General features: G+C 43.8%; 1 protein-coding gene across 3 annotated transcripts in view; it reads right to left on the bottom strand.

Annotated features, from left to right (window-relative positions):
- SETX (senataxin) overlaps positions 1-23,802 on the bottom strand; it is an 86,741-nt gene that overhangs the window by 5,198 nt on the left and 57,741 nt on the right. For 2 of the 3 annotated variants that reach the window (XM_044264620.1, XM_044264621.1), the window contains 12 exons: positions 22,907-23,074; positions 22,202-22,358; positions 18,821-18,922; positions 18,508-18,623; positions 16,713-16,784; positions 13,774-13,923; positions 12,418-12,525; positions 9,313-9,500; positions 8,162-8,254; positions 6,349-6,513; positions 2,249-2,347; positions 903-990 (listed from right to left, as the gene is read on the bottom strand). In XM_044264620.1, the coding sequence (XP_044120555.1) occupies positions 903-990; positions 2,249-2,347; positions 6,349-6,513; positions 8,162-8,254; positions 9,313-9,500; positions 12,418-12,525; positions 13,774-13,923; positions 16,713-16,784; positions 18,508-18,623; positions 18,821-18,922; positions 22,202-22,358; positions 22,907-23,074 (1,506 nt within the window). The remainder of the gene's footprint in view (positions 1-902; positions 991-2,248; positions 2,348-6,348; positions 6,514-8,161; positions 8,255-9,312; positions 9,501-12,417; positions 12,526-13,773; positions 13,924-16,712; positions 16,785-18,507; positions 18,624-18,820; positions 18,923-22,201; positions 22,359-22,906; positions 23,075-23,802) is intronic. The other variant, XM_044264622.1, reaches the window with a different exon arrangement.

Raw genomic sequence — 23,802 nt, 5'->3', positions numbered from 1 at the left:
TTTTTCCAATGGATTCATTTAAGAGTGATGTACAGATTTTTAAGTTTTATTTTACAATATCAGTATTTGTAATATACTCAAAATCTTAAACAATACTTAAACTTACCATAACAAATTTTTGATATCAACTTAAAAACAGGTGGTATGCAGCTTTTAAAGAGTCCTTCAAGGGGGCACACAAACTACAGAAATTGAAGACCACAGATGTAGGGAAAAACTGAATGAGAAAGACTGTGTTTGAATGCCCTCTGGTGGTATATACCAGAAAACACGGGAAAAACTAGCTGAAAAAATCTAATGCATTAGCTCCGCTCCCCTACTAACATAACCACTGACTCTGTGAAACACAAAAATGGGAAGAATTCAAAGTTAACGACCGCTAGCGAGGCAAGCAGCAAACACCCGCGCCGGTTAGTTGTGCTATCACCAACGGAGGCCGCACTCTTGGTCGGATGCGAACCCGCCCCGCCTCCCCCCACCCAAGCGACACAGAGCAGGCAGCAAGCTCCCAGTGCCAAGACAGAAAAGATCCAAGCTCCCTCGAGCTGGCATTAAGCTGGGCCAGTAACAGCCACAGCAGCTGAGTGTCCGCTGAGTGCCAGCAACTGTGCTAGCACTTTCCACATGTGGGTGGCTTTACAGAGCTCAACAGTCCTAGGACAGAGACGTATTTTTTTTTTAATTGTGGAGAGTGTGGGCCTCGGACTGGGACAGGGTGAGTGGTTTACATCTGCGAAAGCTCCCAGGCAGAAGCTGCTGAAGGACAGGGCAGCCGGGGAAGCAGCTCACTGTTCTGTAACCTGCATCAATTCCACACTCATGGAAAATAGAGACAAAAGCTCAACCCAGTATCAGTCACGCTGGGCGAGCTCCAGAGCACTCTGTTCCCAGAATGCACCTACCATGAGGGTCCTTAAGTGTCCAAGGATGAAGAGGCTGTACTTGGCTCGGGTGATGGTGACGTTCAGTCTCTGCAAACTCGCCAGAAACCTAAGCGACAAAAGCAAAGTTACTTCCTGCCGCAGAGTGACTTAGCGTGAGTGCAGGGACATAGACACTGCTTCAGACGGCTGTCCTGGGGCTCCTTCTCCTCCTCTAACAGTGCATCACTTTCTCCCTCTTCCCAACACAGGGTCCCCAGCGAAGCAGCCATTCCCGTTAAGACCTGGAAACGAAAAGCCTGGAGCTTTCCTTCAAAGTGACGCATCCGTCTGCCAATCTTGTGTTCTGCCTTGGAGGAGATACTGGGAAGTTTAAAGGTGGTGTTCTTTTTTTTAAGATTTTATTTATTTATTTGTCAGAGAGAGAGGGAGAGCGAGCGAGCACAGGCAGACAGAGAGGCAGGCAGAGGCAGAGGGAGAAGCAGGCTCCCTGCCGAGCAAGGAGCCCGATGTGGAACTCAATCCCAGGACGCTGGGATCATGACCTGAGCCGAAGGCAGCTGCTTAACCAACTGAGCCACCCAGGCGTCCCAAAGGTGGTGTTCTTAAGCTCTAGAGATGTCCTAAAAATATGCTACTAGTCAGTTATTCGGAATCTGTGTGAGGATCAGTAAAGTGCTGTGGAGGCAGAGCAGAAGCACGCACATATCAGGAAAAGGTACCACCAGATCTGAGGAGGGCTCGGAGACAACAGAACTGCTGTGTCAAGAAGGCGACCGTTCTGCTTCCTGGGACGCCCCAGAAATGCCAGGGCCCCACCTGTCCATGCAGACTCTCTCCGAACAGGGGCGGAGGGAACTCACGTCACTATTTCCTTTAAGGGCAAGGAAACACATTTCTAAACTGCGAATTTCACCCATTCCTCGAGAGCAGGAAAAAGCAGCCACACGAGTGTCCGGGCTCTGGAACTTGGGAGTCTCCTGTCACTTGCTACAGTGTCCTTGACATCTTCAGTGAGTCAACGGACAGGAGCTAAGGTTTACAAACTTGCAAAGCACAAAAACGCAGGGAAGATGAAAAGCCCCTCCGTGACAGATCGTGGAGGGGACAGGCCTACTACCCTGAGCCAAGAGATGGTCACTCTTAGGAAGTCAAAGAACAGACTGCCCTTGGAGGCAGGTGACAGACAAGGTCCAAGAGAAGCAGACGTGACAGCGGATCCACTCTACAAGTGAAACAAGAACGTTTCATGATGTGACACAAGTTTCTAACAAAGGAAAATACTGCAACGAATGGTATTCCCCAGCAGCAATTGGAAACAGATGGGACTCGAGATCACAGACAAGTGAAGAGCCGGTGACACTCACCCAATTGAGCCCTGCACAGTATTTGCTCGGACGCACGTGACAATGACACAATCCTTCTGCCGACCCTGGAACCCATCCACGGTATCTACTTCTGCTGGCCTATTGACAGAACACAAACATGCTTATCGGAAACCGCCAGAATACTTACTACACATGCATATTTATACAGTGGCATTTTTCAGCTTTTTCCACCCCATCTTTCAGCAGTATGTAATTCATGTAACCTACACGTCACCACTCTCGAGTAGAGCATTTGGTGGTTTCTCGTACATCCGCTGGGCTATGCACACAGCACCACCGGGTACTTCTGCAGTTCTTGGGCCTGGACCTACTAGCAGTTAGTCTCGATTTTTCCCTCTTTCCAGGCCTGGCATCCACAAAAGACAGACTTCGTGTCTGGAAATGTCGTATGAATGGAACCGTACATATGTGGCCTTTTCTGCTTGGCTTCTTTCACTTAGACCATGCTCAGGGCTCCTCCCTGCCGTGGCGTGAACGGCCCCGCGCTCCTCTTAGGGCTGCGTACTTGACTCACAGATGCCCCGTGGTTTATTTACGCACTTACAACGGGTGGACATCTGGGCGGTTTTCCCTTTGTTAGTGTTATGAACAACGTTGCTGCAACACTCATGTCTTGAGCTTCTGCGCAAACGTTTTTTCAGTTTTTTCAGGGATATACCTCAAAGATACAGGTATTCTAGGCTTCACTTTTTTTTTTTTTTTTTTTGAGAAATAGAGAAAGCATGCATGTGAACGATGGGGGAGAGGGAGAGAAGAGAAGCCCAAACAGGTTCCACGCCCAGCATAGAGTCTGACACGGGGCTTGATCCCACAACCTTGAGACCAGGCCCAGCCCAAGCTAACATCAAGAGGACACTTGACAGAGCCACCCAGGTGCCCCTATGCTTTACTCTTTGAGGAACTGCCAAAATGTTTTCCACCGTGATCTACCATTTTAAATTCTCACCAGCAATGCAAAAGGATTCCAATTTCTCAACATCCTTGCCCAAACTTGTCACTCACTGTCTGGCTTTTTATTAGTCATTCAGATGGGTGAAAAGGGATCTCACTGTGCTTTTGATTTGCACCTCCCTGATGACAATGTGGAACATCTTTTCACATTCTTGTTGACCACTTGTTTACAACCTACTTTTGAGAAATGCTATTTGAATCCTTTGCCCATTAAAAAAAGTAGACTATTTAACTTTTTGAGTTGTGTGAGTTCTTTATATAATTCAGATGCATGAATAGCAAGTACAGATTTTCTTTGACCTAGGATGGCGTTACATCCCAATAAACCCACCATGAGTTTAAAAACATCCTAAGCTGAAAATTTAATTTATTACATTTAACCTACCAAACACTGGCTTGGCCTGGCAGACCTCAGATAGGCTCTGAATGCTTACATCAGCCAACAGTTCGGCAAAGCCTGTTTGTAAGTCATGTGACTGCTCTGGAACCAGGACAGAATGGCTGTCAGTGTTATCAGATGCGCCCTCTTGACTGCGGTGCTGACCGGGAGCTGTGGCCGCTACTGCCCAACAGCACGAGGGGAAAGAGGATCGTGTTGCCTGCCATCAGCTAGGGAAGATCCAGATTCGAAATCTGCAGTAGAGCTTCTACTCAATGTGTACTGCTTTGCCACCATCATCAAGTTGGAAAATTCTAAGTCAAACCATGGTTATTCAGGAACTATCTGTCTATTTTCCCATTCTGGGGGCTGTCTTCTCCCTTTTTTGATGGGTGTACTTTGACATGCACAAGTTTCTAAATTTTTACGAAGCCCAGTTTCTCTATTTTTCCTTTGGTAACTCATGCTTGGGTGTCATGCTGAGAAACTGCTGTCTCATCTGAGGTCAGACAGGTTTATAGCTCTGAACTTTAAAATTTTACGCTTAGATTCAGTGCTCTAACCCACTCTGAGTTCACTGTATGCTGTGGCACAAGAGTCAAAATTCATTCTCACAGCATCTGGGTTAAGCTGGGTTAACCTCAGCCAGTTGGGCTTCCCTCTCTTGATCTCAGCATGAGCAGGTCCTGATCTCAGGATGGTGAGATGGAGCCCCGTCTGGTTCTGCGCTGGGCACGGAGCTTCCTTACGAGTCTCCTTCTCTCGCTCCCTCGCCCCTCCTTCACCCCACTTGCACACTATGAAAAAAAAAATTCATTCTCTTGCATATGGAGATCTAGTTGGCCCAGCACCATTTAAAAAAAGACTATTCTTTCCCAAATGAATGGTCTTGGCACCCTTGTTGGAAAGCAACTGGCCATTAATGAATGGGTTTCTTTCTGAACTGGCAATTCTAGTCTACTGGTATATAGGCTTATCCTTGGGACAGCAACAGTCCTGATAACCAGCTCTGCCAGTAAGTTCAGAAAGAGCAAAGTGTGAACCCTCCAACATTTAGTTCTTTTTCATGATATTTGGGGTATCTCGCATTTCCACATGAATTTTAGGTTAAGCTTGTCCATTTCTGTAAAACAGGCAGCTGGGTTCTGCCAGAGACAACACTGACTCTGTAGGATCAATCACTCTGGGGAGTGCTGTCCCCTTAACATCAGGAAGTCTTCCGAACCACAGACAAGACTGTCTTTCCATTTACCTCGGTGTTCTTTAATTTCCTTCAACGTTTTGTATTTTTTGATGTTTTATACACTTGACTACATTCATTCCTATTTTGTTCTTTTTGATGCCATTACAAACGATTGTTTTTTTAAAAATTTCCTTTTCAGAATGCTTGTTGCTACTGTAATACAAATATAACTAATTTCTGTATACTGATCTTCATCCTACAAGTTGGCTGAACTCATTAAAAATGAATAGTTTTATGTGGTTTTTTATATAAAATGTCCTGCCAACTATGAGAAAGGATAGTTTGACTTCTTTTATAACATGGGTGCCTTTAATTTCTTTTCTTGCTCAATTATCCTGCTTAGAACCTCTAATACCGTGCTGCCCAGAAATGGTGAGAGCAGGTGTCGTTCCTGATCCTGGGGTACAGGACTCAGCTTCACCATCAAGTAGGTTAGCTGGGGATTTCTCATAGATTCCTTTTACTAGGTTGAGGAAGTTCTTTTCTATTCCTAGTCTGTTGAATGTTTTCATCATGAAAGGTGTTGGATTTCATCAAATGCTCTTCCTGTATCTACTCAGATGATCATGCGGGTTTTCTCCCATTATTCTATTAATAATAGTATGTCACACGACTGATTTTTTGTATATTGAACCAACCTTGCATTCCTGAGATAATCCCACTATGGTCTTTTGTATTATCCTTTTAATATGCTGCTGAATTCAGTTCCCAATATTTTGTTGAGGATTTTTAACATCCATATTTGTAAAGGATACTGGCCTGTAGTTTCTCTCTTCTTGTGATGTCTTTCCATGGCTCTGGTATGGTAATACTGGCCTCATAAAAGGAGTGAGAAAGTCTTCCCTCCTCTTCTATGTTTTGGAAAAGTTTGAGAAGGATTGGTGTTAATTCTGATCCTAATGTTTGGTAGAATTCACCTGGTCCTGGGTTTTCCTTTGTTGGAAAGTGTTTGATTACTAACTCCATCTCTTTACTTTGTACAGGTCTGTTCAAATTTTCTATTTTTTCTAGAGCCAATTTTGGTAGCTTGTGTGTTCCTAAGTTAAGAAATTTTTGAATTAATGGATTTCCAATAATTAATCTTTGATTTTACTGTTGAGGTAAGGAGGAGACAAAAACATGAGCTTCACCCTGTACATAAAGGCATGAAAAGGATTAAATACTTTAATCTAAGTGAAAGTGTTACTTTGTGAATCTTACTAGAACGAGAATTCAGATTAACAAGTCACGGAACTAAAGGAAAAGGCTGAGGGTTTCTCAGTCAGGTCCACTGCCAATGGTGGTGAGGACACTGGGACCAGCAGGAGGTACTCTGGTGACAGCTGATCTGCAGAGCTGGGAGTGTGAGTGTTCCCTACCCAGCATGACCAAAGCCTTGAGTCTCCTCCTGCTGTATCACCACGGCCTAAGACCATTTCCTGGAGTTAGGTTTCCTTTTATCCCCTCCTTCTTCTTTTTAATTCAACAGAAAAACTGGAAATATCTGTAAAAATATAGATGCCTCACCCTTTTCTATCAAATTCTTTGTCCAAATCCTTCTGAATCATCGTCTTCTGAGCCTTGTAATGGGTTATTATGCCAATGTTCCGGAAAGTAACATCCCTTCTTTTGTCTTTAATAAGTTTAATTATTTCCATTACCAGTTTTATTTCTTGAACATTTACATATGAGCTAAATAAGATGAAAAAAACAAAACAAAACACATCAAAACTAATAGCAGTCCAACTGCTAGCTTCAGTCCTACTTTCTTTTCCGTTACAGTGAAGGGCAGGCAGGTGAAGTTTCACCTTTATTCAGTCATCAGCGGCTTAAAGAAGCTGTTATAATGACCATTAATACCGCACACTTGCAGACCTATAACCACCCAGTGAAACAGAAGGTGTAAGAAAGAAAAGATTCTGAAATCAACTGAAGGTTACTCACCGCTCTCTCCATTTGTTGTAACAGGGACAGCAACAGTAAGAACAAAGCATTTACGGTAACGAAGATATGAATGATCAACAGCTAAAACTAAGAAATTTACTATCTTCCACACACTGAAAAAAGTGCTTTAGTCATGTATCTTCCTTAATACCCCACCGCTGGCTGTGCAAACCACACACCACACAGCCGAGGTGTGATGCCGTCCACACAGTCTGAACGAGACTCGGCCCCTAGAGAACAACATGGAATCCTGCAGCGGGCTTGCCTCCTTACTGGCCTCGTCCTGCTCTCCCTACCCACCTCCTGAACTACACGGACCCCTTCACTACCGCTCTAGGAGCTACATGCACTGCACCTGAGGTCACCTTTCTGGTCTCACTTCAAGGGCCTTTAATACCCACAATCTTAACTTCCGACTTAAGTCTATAGAAAATCCTGTTGGGGCGCCTGGGTGGCTCAGTCATGAAGCATCAGCCTTCAGCTCAGGTCACAATCCCAGGGTCCTGGGATCGAGCCCTGTGTTGGGCTCCCTGCTCTGCGGGAAGCCTGCTTCTCCCTCTCCCACTCCCTCTCTCACTATCCTGTCAGATAAATAAATAAATAAAATCTTAAAAATATAAAGAACCACCCCCCCCACCCCTAGCCAGTTAGCTCTTCCACCCCTGAAGTCTAATTTACTTTCCTTGGTCACCTCTCAGGTGAACCCCCCCCTGTGACCCTCCCCCCACAGCGCTTATGATCAACTGCTTCTCTGTGTCCCTAACTTCTTCACTCCATGCCTTCTCCCCCAACCTCGGAAGCTCAACTAATACATAACCCTTCCTGAGGATGCCGTCTGCTCTACAGAGCGCTCAGTGACGCCTGAATTTTCCTGTACTCCATGCTAGGACCTGTGCTCACCACTTTTTCTCGTCCCCCACCACATGAATATGTTTCCTTATTCACAATCCCACATATCAGGTACTGTGTACCCTCTGTCTCCCACCTTCATTCAAATGGGTCTACACTGACCCTCGCGCCACGTAACCAGCTGGAGCAAGTAATAACCCTGGGGATTCCCATTTGTGTCTGTGTCTCCTCTTCGATCACAAGAGCCACGCACAACAGCCATATCTGTTTTACAACAGCTGTGATCTTAGCATGTGTTTACTCAAGTGCTTACCATGCTAGTGATTATGATCCCCATCACATGATTAAGAAGAACTAAAAGGCCAAAATGTACAGAGAAAGATATTAGTTAATTTAGGGTAATAGAGGAAAAGCTAGTAGCTTAGCTACAGAATGCCTGTGCCCTGACACAAGGCAAAGAGATGTATGGAAAATGTTTTCCATGTAAATATGAACAAAAATAACAACTCTGGGACTATCCCTGGGGATTGAAGAGAGGAGAACATACTCATTGTCCCGTCTTTCTGAACCGTCTCCAACATCGAACACCAGGTAAGGTTGAAATGGCCAGTCTGATGAACAGCGACTGGTTTCAGTCTGTCTACAAAAAAAGCAGCCACCATTCAGAATACAAGTTACAAGAAAATATTTTATTTTTATTAACATTTTTTTTGTTAGGGAGGGAGCTGGGGGTAAAAAATACCTACCTTATTTTATCAAAATGTGTTTTAGTAAAAGGTAAAAAACAGATTGTATTTCTGTTCTAGGCCAGGAAGAGTGATCTACACCATTAAAGATAACTGTAATTAAAAAGTCACTCCTAATACGGTAAGTGAAAAAAGCCAGCCAGAGAATACAGACAGTCCACGACTTAGGATGGTTCAACCTACCATTATGTGACTTAACTACGGCGCAAAAGCAATACATTTTGGTGGAAACTGTACTTGGAAATTTGAATTTGGGTCTTGTCCGGGGCTAGCAACACGCAGTACAATCCTCTCACGAGACACTGGGCAGCAGCGAGGCTCCACTCCTGGTCAGCCCCACGGTCACGAGGGTAACCAACTTCTACACTAACAACCACTCTGTCTGTCACTGTCAGTACAGTATTTGATAAGTTATATGATAAGTTATATGATAAGTTTTATAACCAACAGTTAGAAAGCAGGCTTTGTGTTGGAGAATTTTTACCTAACTGTAGGCCAATGTAAGTGTTCTGAGTACACTTCAGTAGGCCAGGCTACGCCGTGTTCGGTAGGTTACGTGTATTAGATGCACTTTTGATTTGTGATACATTTATTGGGACATAACTCCGTCATAAGTCAAAGATCCGTACTATGCTGAGTATAGTGTGATTCTTTTTTTCAAAAATTTAAAAACTAAAAAAGTAAAATAAGATATGCATAGTACAAGGACTAGAAATAGATCTACCAAAATGTCACCAGTGATTATTTCTGGGCAGCACAAATAAGGGTAATCTTCCCCTCTTCTTTTTTATCTGCATTTGCTAAAATCAACATGGCTTTTGTAACTAGAAAAAAGTACTAAACCTCTGTTATGCTTTTTAGGTCAAACTTAAGAACACAGTAAAACAGCTATTCTTCCTAAGCAGCTAAGCCCACAAATAAAACAAGCTACAAAGCCACTAACGGAACTCACCTACTCGTCTTCAAGCTTCTGTTGTAAACATAGCTGGAAGGGAAGAGACAGATGTCCGGGTGCATCCGGTACTGAACGGTGAGCTGCAGGACCGGCAGCCGGCCGACCACGCTGTGCTCCACGCTGTCTTCCAGCAGCTTGTAGAAGCGTGCCATCATGGACTGGTCATAGCCGTACTCCTGAGCTTTCTGGAAAGGGCGAGAACAACGATCTTCAAGCATTTGCTCATACTTTTCCCACTACTGTAAAAACAGTGACTGGGCGCTAATATGTATGACCAACAAGCAGATTCAGAGAAAGACGTTTCTGACTTCAGGCCTTGGAGAGCCATGTAGCTCGACTGTAACAGTTTATTTGGAAAACCCATATACTGCTTGTAAGAAAAATGTGATCTTGGGGACGCCTGGGTGGCTCAGTGGGTTAAGCTCCTGCCTTCCGCTCAGGTCATGATCCCAGGGTCCTGGGATCGAGTACTGCATCGGGCTCTCTGCTCAGCAGGGAGCCTGCCTCTCTCTCTGCCTCTGCCTGCCTCTCTGCCTGCTTGTGTGCTTTCTCTCTCCTGACAAGTGAATAAATTAAAAAAAAAAAAAAATCTTAGAAAAGAAAAATGTGATCTCGGGCACCTGGCTGGCTTGTGAGCATGTGAGCCTTTATCTCAGAGTTGTAAGTTCAAGGCTTATGTGTGGAGTGGAGACTACTTACTTTAAGGGAAAAAAAAAGAAAGGAAAAGATGTGATCTTGTAATGGCCACAACTAAAGCTATTTTGATGCTAACAGAGGTCAGCTGAAAGAATCAGTAATAAAAGAAACAAAGAACTGCGACACAGATTTTAACAATCATATCTAAGGTGTTCTGTCCCAAACAGAAATACCTGTTGTCACAGTACACAAGTCTTACAAACACCAGTCTCCCCACGCATCCATCCGTCCGTCTATCCAACGTAACACTGAGCACCTGGAAGTTGGGGTGCCGAGACTGCTAAGGTAAATTAGACCAAATGTCACAGAATTTGTATTTCAGTGGAGAAGAAAGACAAGTGACAATAATTACTAAATTGATTTCATAAACCTGTTAATGAGTTAAGACCTGAAAAATTAGTGACCTAAGAGACAAATGAAGAGAACAGTTTTAATGTTATTATAGCTGTGCCTTGGGATATACTTTTCAATGTCAAATCACAGAAATACTCAAAAAGTACTGCGTCTTACATAATCTAGAAACAAACGTGCACTGAAGAACACACTAAGACAATGGAGACGGGATCGCCACACGTGATGTGGAAGCCGTGCACGCGAGGTTCAAAAACCTACTTCACAAATTAGGGGAGCTGTCGGTGATTCTGTTCATGGAGAATAATCAAGAACCAACTCACACCGCATTTCTTTTAAATAACATGGTGTTCTGCAAATTTACGGACTGAACTTCTTGAAGGAACTCAGCATGTAGCGAAAACGGATTGTTGATGGGCCCCAACTTCACTGCTTTGGTGATGGATAAAAACAGCAACAAAAATGAGAAAAATCTGCTTGGGCTTTTTACTACTATTATTATAGAAATAATATGGGCTTATTGAGAAAAATTTAGAAAATTACAATTACAAAGTTAATTTTCTCAACATGCTTTTCTGTCCACCTGTTTCTAAGAATTACTGGGAACAACCTAGCTGAGTATTTTAACAGATTTTGCTGAGCCATTTGTTGTGTGTTTATTTATTTCTTTCCATCAATAGTCATCGAGTGCCAGCCTAATTCAGGCACTGTTTTAGGCGCTGGTGTTAAAACAGTGAAGAGGACAGACAAGAGTCCCTGCCCTTACGGAGCTTGCATGGAGGGGTAACAAACAGTATATAAGTTGCTAAGATGTGGTATGTCAGGTGGCTGGAAGGTCTGTGTGTGGCAGCTGTATGTATACAGGGTTTGCTTTAAAGGGGGCAGAAGCATTCTGTACCGGGTTGTCTTTTCTCCTAGTCTGTAAAAAGATCAGGAATATCCTTCTGTGTTAGAACACAGAATCCGCATCATCTTGTAGGATGTACTCAGTTTTTTTCTACAAGTGGAACTGTTACTTTTTCTTTTTCCCCAGAGAGATTCAAAATAGGTTTGGCTAACTTAACGAGTAGATCAGCTTCTGGGGACGTAGATGAAACTGTTGAATGTCTACTACTAACATTTTATTTAGTTACACAGACCTATTTAAAATCACGTATAGAAATAACCTATGATTTAGAAAGTAATACCGTTTCCCCCCACTCCTTCCTACTGACACAGGTTTCCACTCGGAGACGGCTGGGCTTCTAGTCCCAGCGTGGTCGCACATGTGTGCTCAGATGTCAAAGAGCTGCGCTATCATTTTCAATAATCCAAAGTCAAAACACAGTAATGAAAAAAAAAGAACAAAAACCAAAAAACCAACCAACCCACTGGCTTTCATTCCACAACTGAAGAGAAAAGCTCTGAAATGATCTGTTCTCTGGGGTCATTTATGCAGCCACCACTCTGTACCAACAATCCACGGAGCAGTGAAATATTCAACTACTATTACATTCAAAGCCACGGTCTACACCTATTCAGATTACAAACCCTCTAACCAAACGTCCTGATTCTGGTGTGCATTAGTAGGAGCTCTCTGTGGTGAGGGAGCAGAGAGAGGGGCGGGCATATTCCAGGTGTGGACTGTTTCCTCCCACAAATGAGGTTCACGAGCCCCTTTTCCTGACACTGTACTTTCAGAGGACAGGAGCAGCACTTTTTTTTTTTTTTTTTTGGTATGACAGGACACAAAATTCTAGCACTGGAAATGTACTCTTAAGAATACATTTAAAGTACTCTTTATAATGTTTTCAAATTTGCATACATTTAAATATAAATCAGGTGGTCTTGGGCATCCACCCTGCTCACGTCACACGTGCACAGAAGCACAATCAGGAACAAAGGGACATTTTTACAGACTCTTACTCTTAAAATTCAAACAGTGTTTCCCTTTTCTTAGCCATTCCCTTCTTTTCCTTCCAAGTAAGAGATGATGATCCAAGAAAGACCCCTCCAAACACAGTAACAAAGAAGGCCCTTACACTGTAAAGCAATATGAACATGAAACTAACTTACCATAGAAATTACCGTGGGAGGGAGCTGTTTCGGATCTCCCACGAGGATGAGCTTGTTACAACGATGGATGAGTGGAGTGAGAGTCTCAACCTCACAAGACTGCCCGGCCTTGGGAAGAAAGTACAGAATGAGAAGGTGTTCTTAATCACCTTTGCCGTTTCTTTATCTGTGTGCACTTTATCTAATTCACAGAAGTTCTAACATTCAGAAAAGTATCACTTTCTCTTTCTGCACTGAGTATCAAAAATAAGGATTTTGGGGGGCGCCTGGGTGGCTCGGTGGGTTAAAGCCTCTGCTTTTGGCTCAGGTCATGATCCCAGAGTCCTGGATCGAGCCCTGCATCGGGCTCTCTGCTCCATGGAGAGCCTGCTTCCTCCTCTCTCTGCCTGCCTCTCTGCCTACCTGTGATCTCTGTCTGTCGAATAAATAAATGAAATCTTAAAAAAAAAAAAAAAAAAAGGATTTTTGAGTGTACTTATTGTGATGAGCACCAGGTGACTGAAATAACTTAAAAAAATAAGAAAAATAAAGTACGCCAAAAAAAGGTTTTTTTTTTTTTTTGGTTAGAAAATAAAACAACAAAGAAACAAACACTCTCAACAGCCAATTAAGAACCACCACCACAGGGGCGCTGTGAAGCCGGCACCACTCGGGCACCATGACCGCTTGGGAACCAGCCGCCAGCTGGAAGGCATGTAATGCCCCAGTTCTATGTTCTTTGTTCCTTCTGGGCACATGCCCAAGGGAACTGCATGGCTGTGAGTCCCCCTCTCCCTGCCACCCCCTTTCTTCCTTGTTCCCCGCAGGCCTCATCATCTGCAAGACTCAAGTTTCTCTTCAGTGCCATTTTCTCCAATTATTTTCATCACTTCCATGATTTCTGTTCTTTCGTTTGGTGAAAACGGATCTTGGATTGATCCTCTGTATCTCATTTTCTGCGTTTTTTTGTCTTCTGGCTCCACATTCTGGCAAACAGTAGGTACCCAACAAATTCTTGCTCAATGAATGAACTACAGATAAAGGATGTTAGCTGAAAATATTGTGGCTCAGAGCTGTCCAAAGTTATATTAAAACTGCTTCAAAAAGGAACCAGGGCTATTCCAAGCAGAAGTGAGATACTCCTTGGGAACGATCTGTTGGAACAGTCAGGATTCCAGAATCCCAATTCTGGAAAAGCCGTTTTAACTGTGAGGGGCTGTCAACAACACATTTCAACATACGAGACTACACACACAGGACAGCAGGTAAACACCAGCGGCACAAGGACCCCGCTCTCCCGAGCTCAGCAGCCGCAAAGCCCCCCAAGACTTGGCCCTCACAGCACCATCCAACTCGTATGGCTGTGCGCCAACTGACCTCATCCACAATGACACAACTGAAGGGGACACCCCCTTGCCCACGAAAAGCAGACTCAAGCAGTAAGCCACCACTTGTGCTCAGTGTGCAGCAGATGACATGGGACTCCAAGATGATGATGCTCTGTGTTTTTTGTGGGCGTCCTTGAACCTAAGATAACAAATAACGATGAATCAGTATTTTCACTGTACATAAATTCTTGCTTATGGTAGGCCCGTTTTTACTGTAAAACATCCACCATTTATTATACGATAAAAATATTTAGTGAGCACAGAGGTCCCAGGAACCTCAAATCTAGAAAACGGGACAAACGCTCAAGACGATCAGAAAACACCCGGGACAGCACCGTGTACCGCAGCGCAGTCTAAGCTCAGAACAGGAGTTAAAGCTCATTAGGAAAAATTTATTCAGGCTTGATTTGGTCAAAGCAAATTATAATCCTCACAGCAGATGTACGTGGGCAGGTACAGAACGCGTAGAGACAGTGGTGAAGCAATTATCGGAGTTCAACTAGGGTCAGAACTCAGCTTGAATACACATTTTTCTGTCAGTTTTTAAGTACACAACGCTGTTCCTTCTTTTACAAAGGCCTGTACCAGCACCGCCGCCCGTGAAGAGGAGGAGCTCTGTGCTCACGCGGGGAGAAAGGCCTCCTCAGTCCGCCGCCGCCGCACGGACCGCTTCACGGTGCGGGGCCGTGCGCGTCCCATTTGGGGTCCAAGCTGATAACCCAGCCATCTCATCGGCCTCAGGGAGCCCGTTCCGGCTTAGGAACAGGGGCTCCTCCCCGCACATCTGGTCAACCACAGACGTGGACTGCCAACCACGTGTGGAAGCATCAGGGAGATGGGGGCAACCATGGCGCTCCCAGGGGCCCGCGTGAGCGCACTGTCCCACACCTCTCCTCTCAGCCACCTTGTAAGGAAAAGTGCTGAGTACAATGAACTCCGTGGGCCACAGGACAAGGTGGCGAGGAGCAAACCCACAGTATATGCAAAATCAGATTTCAGTAAATACAGACTTCAGCCTTAAATTTGGGAAGGAATTTTGGGCTCAGTTTACAATTTAATAAAAATCTTTCCACATAACTTTTTATTTAAATAACCAACAGCTAATGGAAATATGAATTAAGTTCAACTGTTATTTACTTAGCTCAACCAGGAAGAGAAATGCATTCAAGAAAAAAATTTCAGCTTAAAAACACTAGTAACATCAGGCTCCTGGGGGGCTCAACTGGTTGGGCAACTGTTTTAGGCTTAGGTCATGACTTCAGGGTCCTGGGATCGAGTCCCACATCAGGCTCCCTGCTCAGTGGAGAGTCTGTTTCTCCCTCTGACCCTCTCCCCTCTCATGTTCTCTCTCACTCACTCTCTCTCTGAAAGAAATAAAACCTAAAAAAAAAAAAAAAAATACTAATCACGTCACCAGTGGCTAGAACCTGCTCTCCCTGACCCCCACTAGTTTATTAGGGCTGCAATCTGGTTAGGACAATATACACCTGGCTCATCCTTGCTTTGATCAAAATCTTATTCATTTTTTTTAAAAGATATTATTTTTATTTTTTATTTTTTTTTATTTTTTATAAACATATATTTTTATCCCCAGGGGTACAGGTCTGTGAATCGCCAGCTTTACACACTTCACAGCACTCACCATAGCACATACCCTCCCTGCAATGTCCGTAACCCCACCCCACTCTCCCAAACCCCCTCCCGCCAGCAACCCTCAATTTGTTTTGTAAGATTAAGAGTCACTTATGGTTTATCTCCCTCCCAATCCCATCTTGTTTCATTCATTTAAAGATTTTATTTTTAAGGGCGCCTGGGTGGCTCAGTGGGTTAAGCCTCTGCCTTTAGCTCTGGTCATGATCTCAGGGTCTTGGAATGGAGTCCCACATGTGTCTCTCTGCTCTGTGGGGAGTCTGCTTTCCTTGCTCTCTCTGCCTGCCTCTCTGCCTACCTGTGATCTCTCTCTCTGTCAAATAAATAAAATCTTAAAAAAAAAATTTTATTCTTAAATAAGTTCTATGCCCAACATGGGGCTCAAACTCACAAACTCACAAACTCACAACATGGAGTCACCTGCTCCATTGACTGAGCCAGCCAGCTGCCCCTTGATGGTATTTTTACATCCAAAGAATACTGGGCAGAAGTTACACACACTATAGGATTGTTAAGATCAAAAACAAATATGAGTCAATCTTCCAGTCAAGAACTGCGGAACACCTGTTCGCACTCTCTTTTGCCAAATCCCCAGCCGGTATCGCTCTACTTGAATCCAGACATGGGATTTTCCTTCCCCCCCCCTTTTTTTTGGTGTCCCTGGGTGGGCACTAATTTCATTTTCTTTTTAACAGGAAAAACATCTTCAAATCTACTTTCGCTTTTATTCATCTATGACAGTTATCATAACCGACTTTGCAGCGGCGTGGCGTGGGGAGCACGTAACAATGGAGTTTAATGCTTACCCAGACCTAGAAAAGGAAAAGATTATGCTGTATAATCGCCTCTCTCTTAGAAATCTTAGTGAGGGTAAGAATTATTAGGCTAAAGCAAAAAAAGCAAATGTACATGCAACTGCATCATTTTCTCTACTTTAACATTTAAAGATGTTTTTCATAATAAATAAATTTTTTTTGGTAAAGATTTTATTTATTCATTTGACAGACAGAGATCACAAGTAGGTGGAGAAGCAGGCAGAGAAAAGAGGGGGGAAGCAGGGTCCCGGCTGAGCAGAGAGCCCCATATGGGGCTCAATCCCAGGACCCTGAGACCATGACCTGAGCCGAAGGCAGAGGCTCAATCCACTGAGCCACCCAGGCGCCCCATGATAAATAAATTTTTAAATGTAATTGAGAAAAGCCCATCGGTTGTGTGAAATAATTCATAATAAAGAGAAAGAAAGAAAAATGTGGAAAATGCTCCAGGTGAACCACTTACCTCTTTAATTTTAGAAGCTAGTTCTTGCCTCTCTTTTGAAACTTTTCCAATTTCTTCATCTAATTCTTGCCTCTGGAAAAAGTGAGAACGCAATCATTGAAGTTAAAATGAGCATTTTCAAATGCTTCCAGCTGACTGTCCTGCCTTTCGGGTGACACTGATCTGCCCGAGAGAGGCTCGCTCTTCTCTCCTCCCCCGGAGTCCTGACACTCGGGCTGTGCCTCGGGCCACACTGGCTCACATTGGCCCACATGCACACCGTCCAGCCAGGCAGCCTGCAGAGACCCTTCACAAACAGCAGCCCTCACACGAACACCGGGCCCGGGCAGGAGAGCAACCAGAATCCCTGCAAATGAAAGCCCCAACAGCACCGCGCTCACGGCCAGCAGCCCCGCTGCCTCCAGCGCCTGTGCGCCTGATGCACGCCCACGCAGCTTATCCAAGCCCTGCCCTTTTGGTCCGAGTGGCCCAACATGGCCCTAGCCCAGGACCCGGAAAGCACTCCACCCACAGACCCTAACGAAGACACACACCCCAGGTCCTGCCTCTCTGTCCACACTCTGCCTTGACCTCGCTGTGTGGCCCCTGGAGGAGGGACGTGTACTTCCTGCAGGACTGAGCGTAATGAATGTATCTACTCAAGTTCTCTCGGGTCTGGCACCCTGAGCTCCACTTACGCGTAGCCTGAGAACAAGCCTTAACACTGTGTGAGAAGCTGTTCTGCCCAGTGCATCCCGTGTGTGCTACTTCTGTCTGCTGAGCAGTCTAACCCCTGGGGCTCAGTCCTCCATTAATTTCTGGGTGGTTCAAACAGGTTATTCATCACAACCCAGTCATTCCTCTGGCCAGAGTGATGGGCACAGAACACAGGCCTGGTAAACGATGGCTCACATTCCCTTACGAACAGGGATCAGACCTGTGTGCACACCCAGGGACTAGTCAGACACCCGCCGTGTCACTGACATGGGTGGTGGGGAAAGCAGCCCCTTCTCTTCCTATGGGTTTTCTTTCCTTCCTTCTTTCTTTATTTGAGAGAGAGAGAGAGATTAACAGTGTGGGCAGCGGGGCAGTGGGGAGGCAGAGGGAGGAGGAGAGAAAGCAGACTCCCTGGTGAGCACAGAGCCTGACACAAACCAAAATCAAGAGTCGGATGCTTAGCTGACTGAGCTACCCAGGTGCCCCTCCCATGGGTTTTCTAAGCTGGGGTGGTGGTACCCACAAACGCTGGCACTTGTCTTCTGCAAGATGAGAAATGCCTGACACACAGAATAATCAAGGCATGGAAAAATGGCATCTGAGCCTCTGGATCAGTCATGCTGAAGCTAATCACTCCCAGAGTTCCTAGGTATATGAGTGAGTGAATTCCCTTTTTGTCTAACGTGGGTTTAACTTGCAACTGAAACATACCTAATAAATTCACTACAGCTTTAATACAAGCCAGACAAGAGCAAACTACAGCTTGTGGGCCAAATTCAGCTCACCATCTGTTTTTATAAATAAAGTTTTATTGGAACACAGCCACATCCATTTGTTTATGTATTATCTATCACTACTTTTATGTTACAACAGAGCTGAGTAGCTGAAACAGAGACCATATGGCCTGCAAAGTTTAAATTATTTCTACCTTTCCTTTCTAGAGAGCTTTTTAATCCCTAATATAAGGCATATTGCTTTTGTATACATCTTTATACACAAATTATGCTATTCCACAATAAAACAATGGTATCAAATACTCATCACTAGCTTCTATACTTATCAGCTATTAAAAAATACTCATCAAAAAATGTTTAGGTACCTGCATTTCCCTTCCACCTCGACATAAAGCACGCTGGCGGGAAAGTTCATCTAGTTGACGATCTAGAAATTCCTTTCTTCTATGCATTTCCTGAACATGAGACGGTAAGTCTTTTTCTAAAAAAAAAAAAAAAAAAAAAAAGGTATGACAATTCTCATAAATATACACATATGCATACAAAATGAGAAGAAAAATTAGTTCTCAAAGCAAGGCTATTTCGAGTTTCTCCAAATTACCTTTAATGCCCAACACATCACCTATCACATAAAAGGAAACAAGATGTAATGTCAGTTTGTGCCTTAATGGTACTTACTCATTCTGTGGTTAACTTGGCTATCCAAACTGAATTTTAGGACCTCATTATTAATAGACTTTTCTGGACCGAGACGTACTAAATTTATATCTCCACAGTTTCCTGTTGATAAAAAAATCATACTTAGAGATTAATAAGGACACTGCCAATTTCCACGTGTAGTATCTATTTCTCAGGAAGCATATTAACAATCAGGGAAGGGAACCAACATTAACTATCAAAGAACTCCACACCTGAAACTACACTAGAGGCTTCATACACATTAGATATTCACAATCACCCTACAGGGGGAGTACTTACCATTTCCACCTAATAAAAGCTATAGAGGGTGCATAAATAGGACATTACAAAGTTGAGATTCAGTTATACCAACATTTCTCAAACTAGGTTCTGAACACTATTCCATAGTAAAGTACATTTGGGGAAGGGGAGTTAAATAGGACAGATTTCTTAACCACAGGATATATCAGGTATATAAAGACTTCCATTTATGAATACATACTTGAATTCCCAAGACAGAATCATATTTTACTATCAAACCCTTTTCTACGGAGCAGTCACAACAGAGGTTTTTAAGACTCTACTCCACATCGTGCTGCTACTCCAGAATCTAAGGGACACAAGGGGCTGGAAACTGTGGAGTAGATAACTGCGAACAGTGGAAATGTCACAGAAGAGGCAGTTAACCACACCTTTATTTTAGGTCTCCATATTTGGTATGTTATTTAAGCTAAACATCTCTCACTCCATCACTGGGCTAAATTACAGCAATCAGCACTTACCCCAGTCGGACAGATCACATCCTTATTTGTTTATTGTCGGTCCCCCTCCCTGGAATAGGGTTTTGTTGTGGTCACTGGCTATGACAGTGGCTGGCAGGAAGTACAATCAATGTCTACTGAATGAATGAATGACTTACTAAGCAGCTGTCTACAATGTATTTTTGTTTCTAGTTCAGCTCAATCTTCTAAATTTGAAGCCACCTTCTCTGGTCAACATTTACTTGAAGGTTTCAAAACTGCTAACTTACTTGTGTTTCCACCAGAAAGGTAAACGAAATTACCTAGACACTCACCCCCTATAAATATCTAGAAATGCTCCATAAATTAAAACAGACTCCTTTAAACTGCAGGGTAAGCTCACAGAAATGGAAGAGAAATTCCTAGGGGTCAAAAACAAAGAGAAAACTCAAAACCAGAGTTGAAAGCCCACAGGCTGCTGAGGCTTCCCCAGGGGAGCAGGAGGAGTCAGGGCTGGCACTGTCTAGGTATTCAGAATTTTTTTTTTTTTTTTTTTTTTTTTACCGTACATTCAATAAAATGCAGATACTTAAAAATCTTCAGTCCTACAGAGTTTGACAAATGTCTACACTGGCAAAACTACCACTCCAGTGAAGACACAGGAACTCTACAATGGAGGCCTGGATTTTAAAGCCCAGTGGAAAGGGAAGGGCCCGGAAGAGGTGGGAGGAGAAAAGGGAAATGAAGCTCTCTATGCCTGGGCTTAGCGGGGAAAACTAAATTCTCTTCCAGGACTTTCCAGCCCTAGGCCCATGCCCCATGTGGATTTAGGGACTAAATATAGAATTCAGGGAATGACAAAGATGGCCCAATCAAAATACAGTTGAGAGTTTTAAAATGAGAATACAATGAGCAACTTTATGCCAATATACTCAAAAACCTAAGAGGAGTGTTGATTTTTCTTGAAAAACAACGAATTAGCTAAACTCACTAAAATACAGATACCCGAATAGAACTTTACCAGTTAAGGCATTCAGACAGTAGATTAAAACTTACCCTTCTGTCAATAAACAAAGAGCAACAAACAAAACAACACCAAAAACAAATTAATCTTCAAGGAATAGATGATCTCGGTCATATATAAAGCATTGTAAAGAATAAACAAAAAATTACCCCCAATTCCATTTTCAAAGTCAGTCTTATAAAAACTAGACAAAGATACGACAAAGAAAAATCACAGGCTGGCCTTATTCATGAATACTAATTTCAAAATACTAAATTAAACATTAATAATCTAGCAACGTGTTAAGAAATAGTAATACATGACCAAGTTGGCCTTATTCTAGGAATCCAAGATATTTTAACATTAGAAAAACACTGCCATTTACCCCATTAACAGATTCAAGAAAAAGATTTCATGATCATTTAAACGCATGCAACAAGAAAAATGCATGCAATAAATCTCAACAGCCCTTCAGGACAGAAACCAAGGACAAGGGAACTTCTTTATCCCGAGGAGGGTAAACACTAAAGCCCAAAAATCCACAGCTTCCTTAATGGCGAGATGCCCAAGGCCTTTCTCTCAGGATGCCCAGGACAGCTGGAAGTAGTGGAAAGAAAATGCGGTACAGAAGACCCAAGTTCTCTTCTACGGCCAGAAGACAGCAATTTTTCTCTAACAGAATGGAAGCTCCAACCGGACTCCCGGCTGGCCTGGCCTGATCCCTGCCCAGCTGCGCGGGCAGCACACGCCTGTGCCCTCCCTTTCCCTCAGCCCGCAGGGAAAGGCACGTTCGAACCACAGCGCTGTGGATGCGTGGGAGCTGCTCCTGGGCGTGTGAACTGCTATACCCACTTCTGAGGAGAATCTGGAGAATTTGGCACTATCCAGAAAACCGAAGATGCAGGAAATCCTTCGGCCCAACATTTTCACTCCAGTGTCTACCTGTGGTAGGCCAGCGTTTTTATAAACTCTTGACCTAGCACATGAAGTACACGTGACGTCAAAACCCAATAGAGAACTCCCGCGCCTCCCCAAGGAAAGAGCAGAGTCCCCGCGCGCCCTCACTGCCTGAACCCCGGGGAAGGGCAGCAAACCAACGCCCAAACCCCCGCCTTTGTGGGGCTTATCACATTCCGGCTGTACCCTACGGAGGATCTCTCAATTCCAGTCCTTTTGTTGAAAGAAACTTCTGCTAGAGTTCCCCACACCCTACCAATTCTTCCCATGGCTAACCCTAACTGCTCTTCTCCAGGTCTCATCTTAGACATCATCTCCCCCAGGAGCCTTCCCTAACCCTCCCACGACTGAACCAAGGGCCACTCTAAGCTGTCTGAACACAGCCACACCTCCCTGCTCTTCCGGAATGTCCAGCTTTATACTCTAACTGCTCACCGATCCACTTCCTCACTACTGTCTCTTGGAAGGTTTCACTGCTGAAACCTCAGTACCTAGCACAGGGCCTTGGCAGAGAATAAATGCTCAATAAAATCTGCTAAACGAAATGATGAGTACATATGGGCCACGGCCCCAAGCAGAAGTTACCATCAGAACTGGCTTGCCCTCTGGCATTCCAAGCTGCCAACACTAAACGCTGAGAACAAAACCAAAAACAAATGAAAAGCCATGTAAGTATCATACCCAAAGGATTCTTCTTGTCTTTACATTTTTCTTTAAATTCGAGGATGATTTTTTTCATAAGCTCATCAACAGCCGCGTTGGAAGGCGCACACACAAGGACACGGTTTTGTTTGATTTTGGCATTGGAGTTTTCATCTGAATGGCCCTTCCTCTGGTTCTACAATTTGACACACACACGCCAAACAGACAGACAGACAAAAGATACTGATGAGCTCTATTACAGAGTTTTCCAGTTTGCTCCTACTTCCATGTACGTTCGAGAGTTCCCCTTATAAACACTTAAAAATCAGTAACAGCACCTACAGCGTACGTTGATGCTGAGATGACTCTAAAAGGACATTTTATCATGGCTTCTCTGAGCCTCACCTCACTGTCCACTTATTTTACTGCATACTCAATCCAACCAAAATGTAGCCCTGGAACACATTCCAGTTTCTTGGCATTAGACGTGACACATTATTAAGCCAGAAGACCACCGTTCTAACCCTTCAGATCAGTGTCATGCAGGACAGCATTTTCTGTTTTGTTATCTTTTACACCCTTCTCTCCTTCTGCTACCTCTTTCTCGGACACAGTTCCACAAAGTATCAAAAAGCTACACAGAAGTGCAGGCAGAGAGACCCGTAGTAGTTATTTACACGTGTCAGTGAATTCGCATGAAGCGATGCTCTCAGCTAACAACACTGATGCCCTCACATGCTCTACCTCTGTCAGGAGGCGGTACAGGAGGCCAACAATAGTTTTTGATTTTCCTGTTCCAGGTGGTCCATGTATCAGACAGATCTTGGCAACAGACGGGGAGTGCTTGACCATGGCATATGCGGTTTCTATCGCTTTCTTCTGGTCTTCGTTGAAATCTCTTAAGTAGGTGATCTATGGAAAAGACATTAGTGAGAGTGAGTTGCTCTTCTTAGAGTAGCCCAGGAGAGGAGGAAGAGAAAAACTCCATTTTAATTTCTTCTAGACTTTATCAGACAGAAGCTTTGGTTATGATCAGGCAAGACCCCAAATGATCTTTAACTGACAGAACCAATTTCACTACTATAGAGAAAGTTATTTGTGAGTGTCTGTAGACTTCAGCCCATCTACAACTACTACAACTGCATTTTTATTTGTGAATCTTACAAAGAGGATCACAATAAACTGATCTGTACATTTCTTCTATTTATTCTTTACTTAGACAGTAAAAAAACATTCCAAGATTTTGAATCAGATCTAACTTTAAATCTCGCTTCACTCATAAGCTAGGTCTCCAAACTCCTAACCTGTCTGAGCCTTTGCCTTTCTCATCCATTAAATGGGACTCTCCTGGGAGGATGAAAAGTGAATGATGCTGCATGGAAAGCCCCCGCACACAACCGCAGTCCAAACACCACCACTTTCCTCTTCCTTCCTTGGAACGAACATACACAGCTCTGACAGGGAGAACATGGGCCCAAGTAAAATGGCAACTTCACCCGTCAATTCTCCATCGATCTTTTAATTGCAAAAGTAACTCAAAATTAACCTACTGCTACCTCTGAATTGTCACCACCTAACAAGCATTTACGTAGGATGCTCATTTCACATTTTAGGGCTCCTCTCTAACCATATTTTCAATT

Source organism: Neovison vison, chromosome 9, assembly GCF_020171115.1.
Source record: "Neovison vison isolate M4711 chromosome 9, ASM_NN_V1, whole genome shotgun sequence".
Classification (NCBI taxonomy): domain Eukaryota; kingdom Metazoa; phylum Chordata; class Mammalia; order Carnivora; family Mustelidae; genus Neogale; species Neogale vison.
Note: the sequence above shows the minus strand (reverse complement) of the source record. Positions and strands in the feature narration are given on the sequence as shown.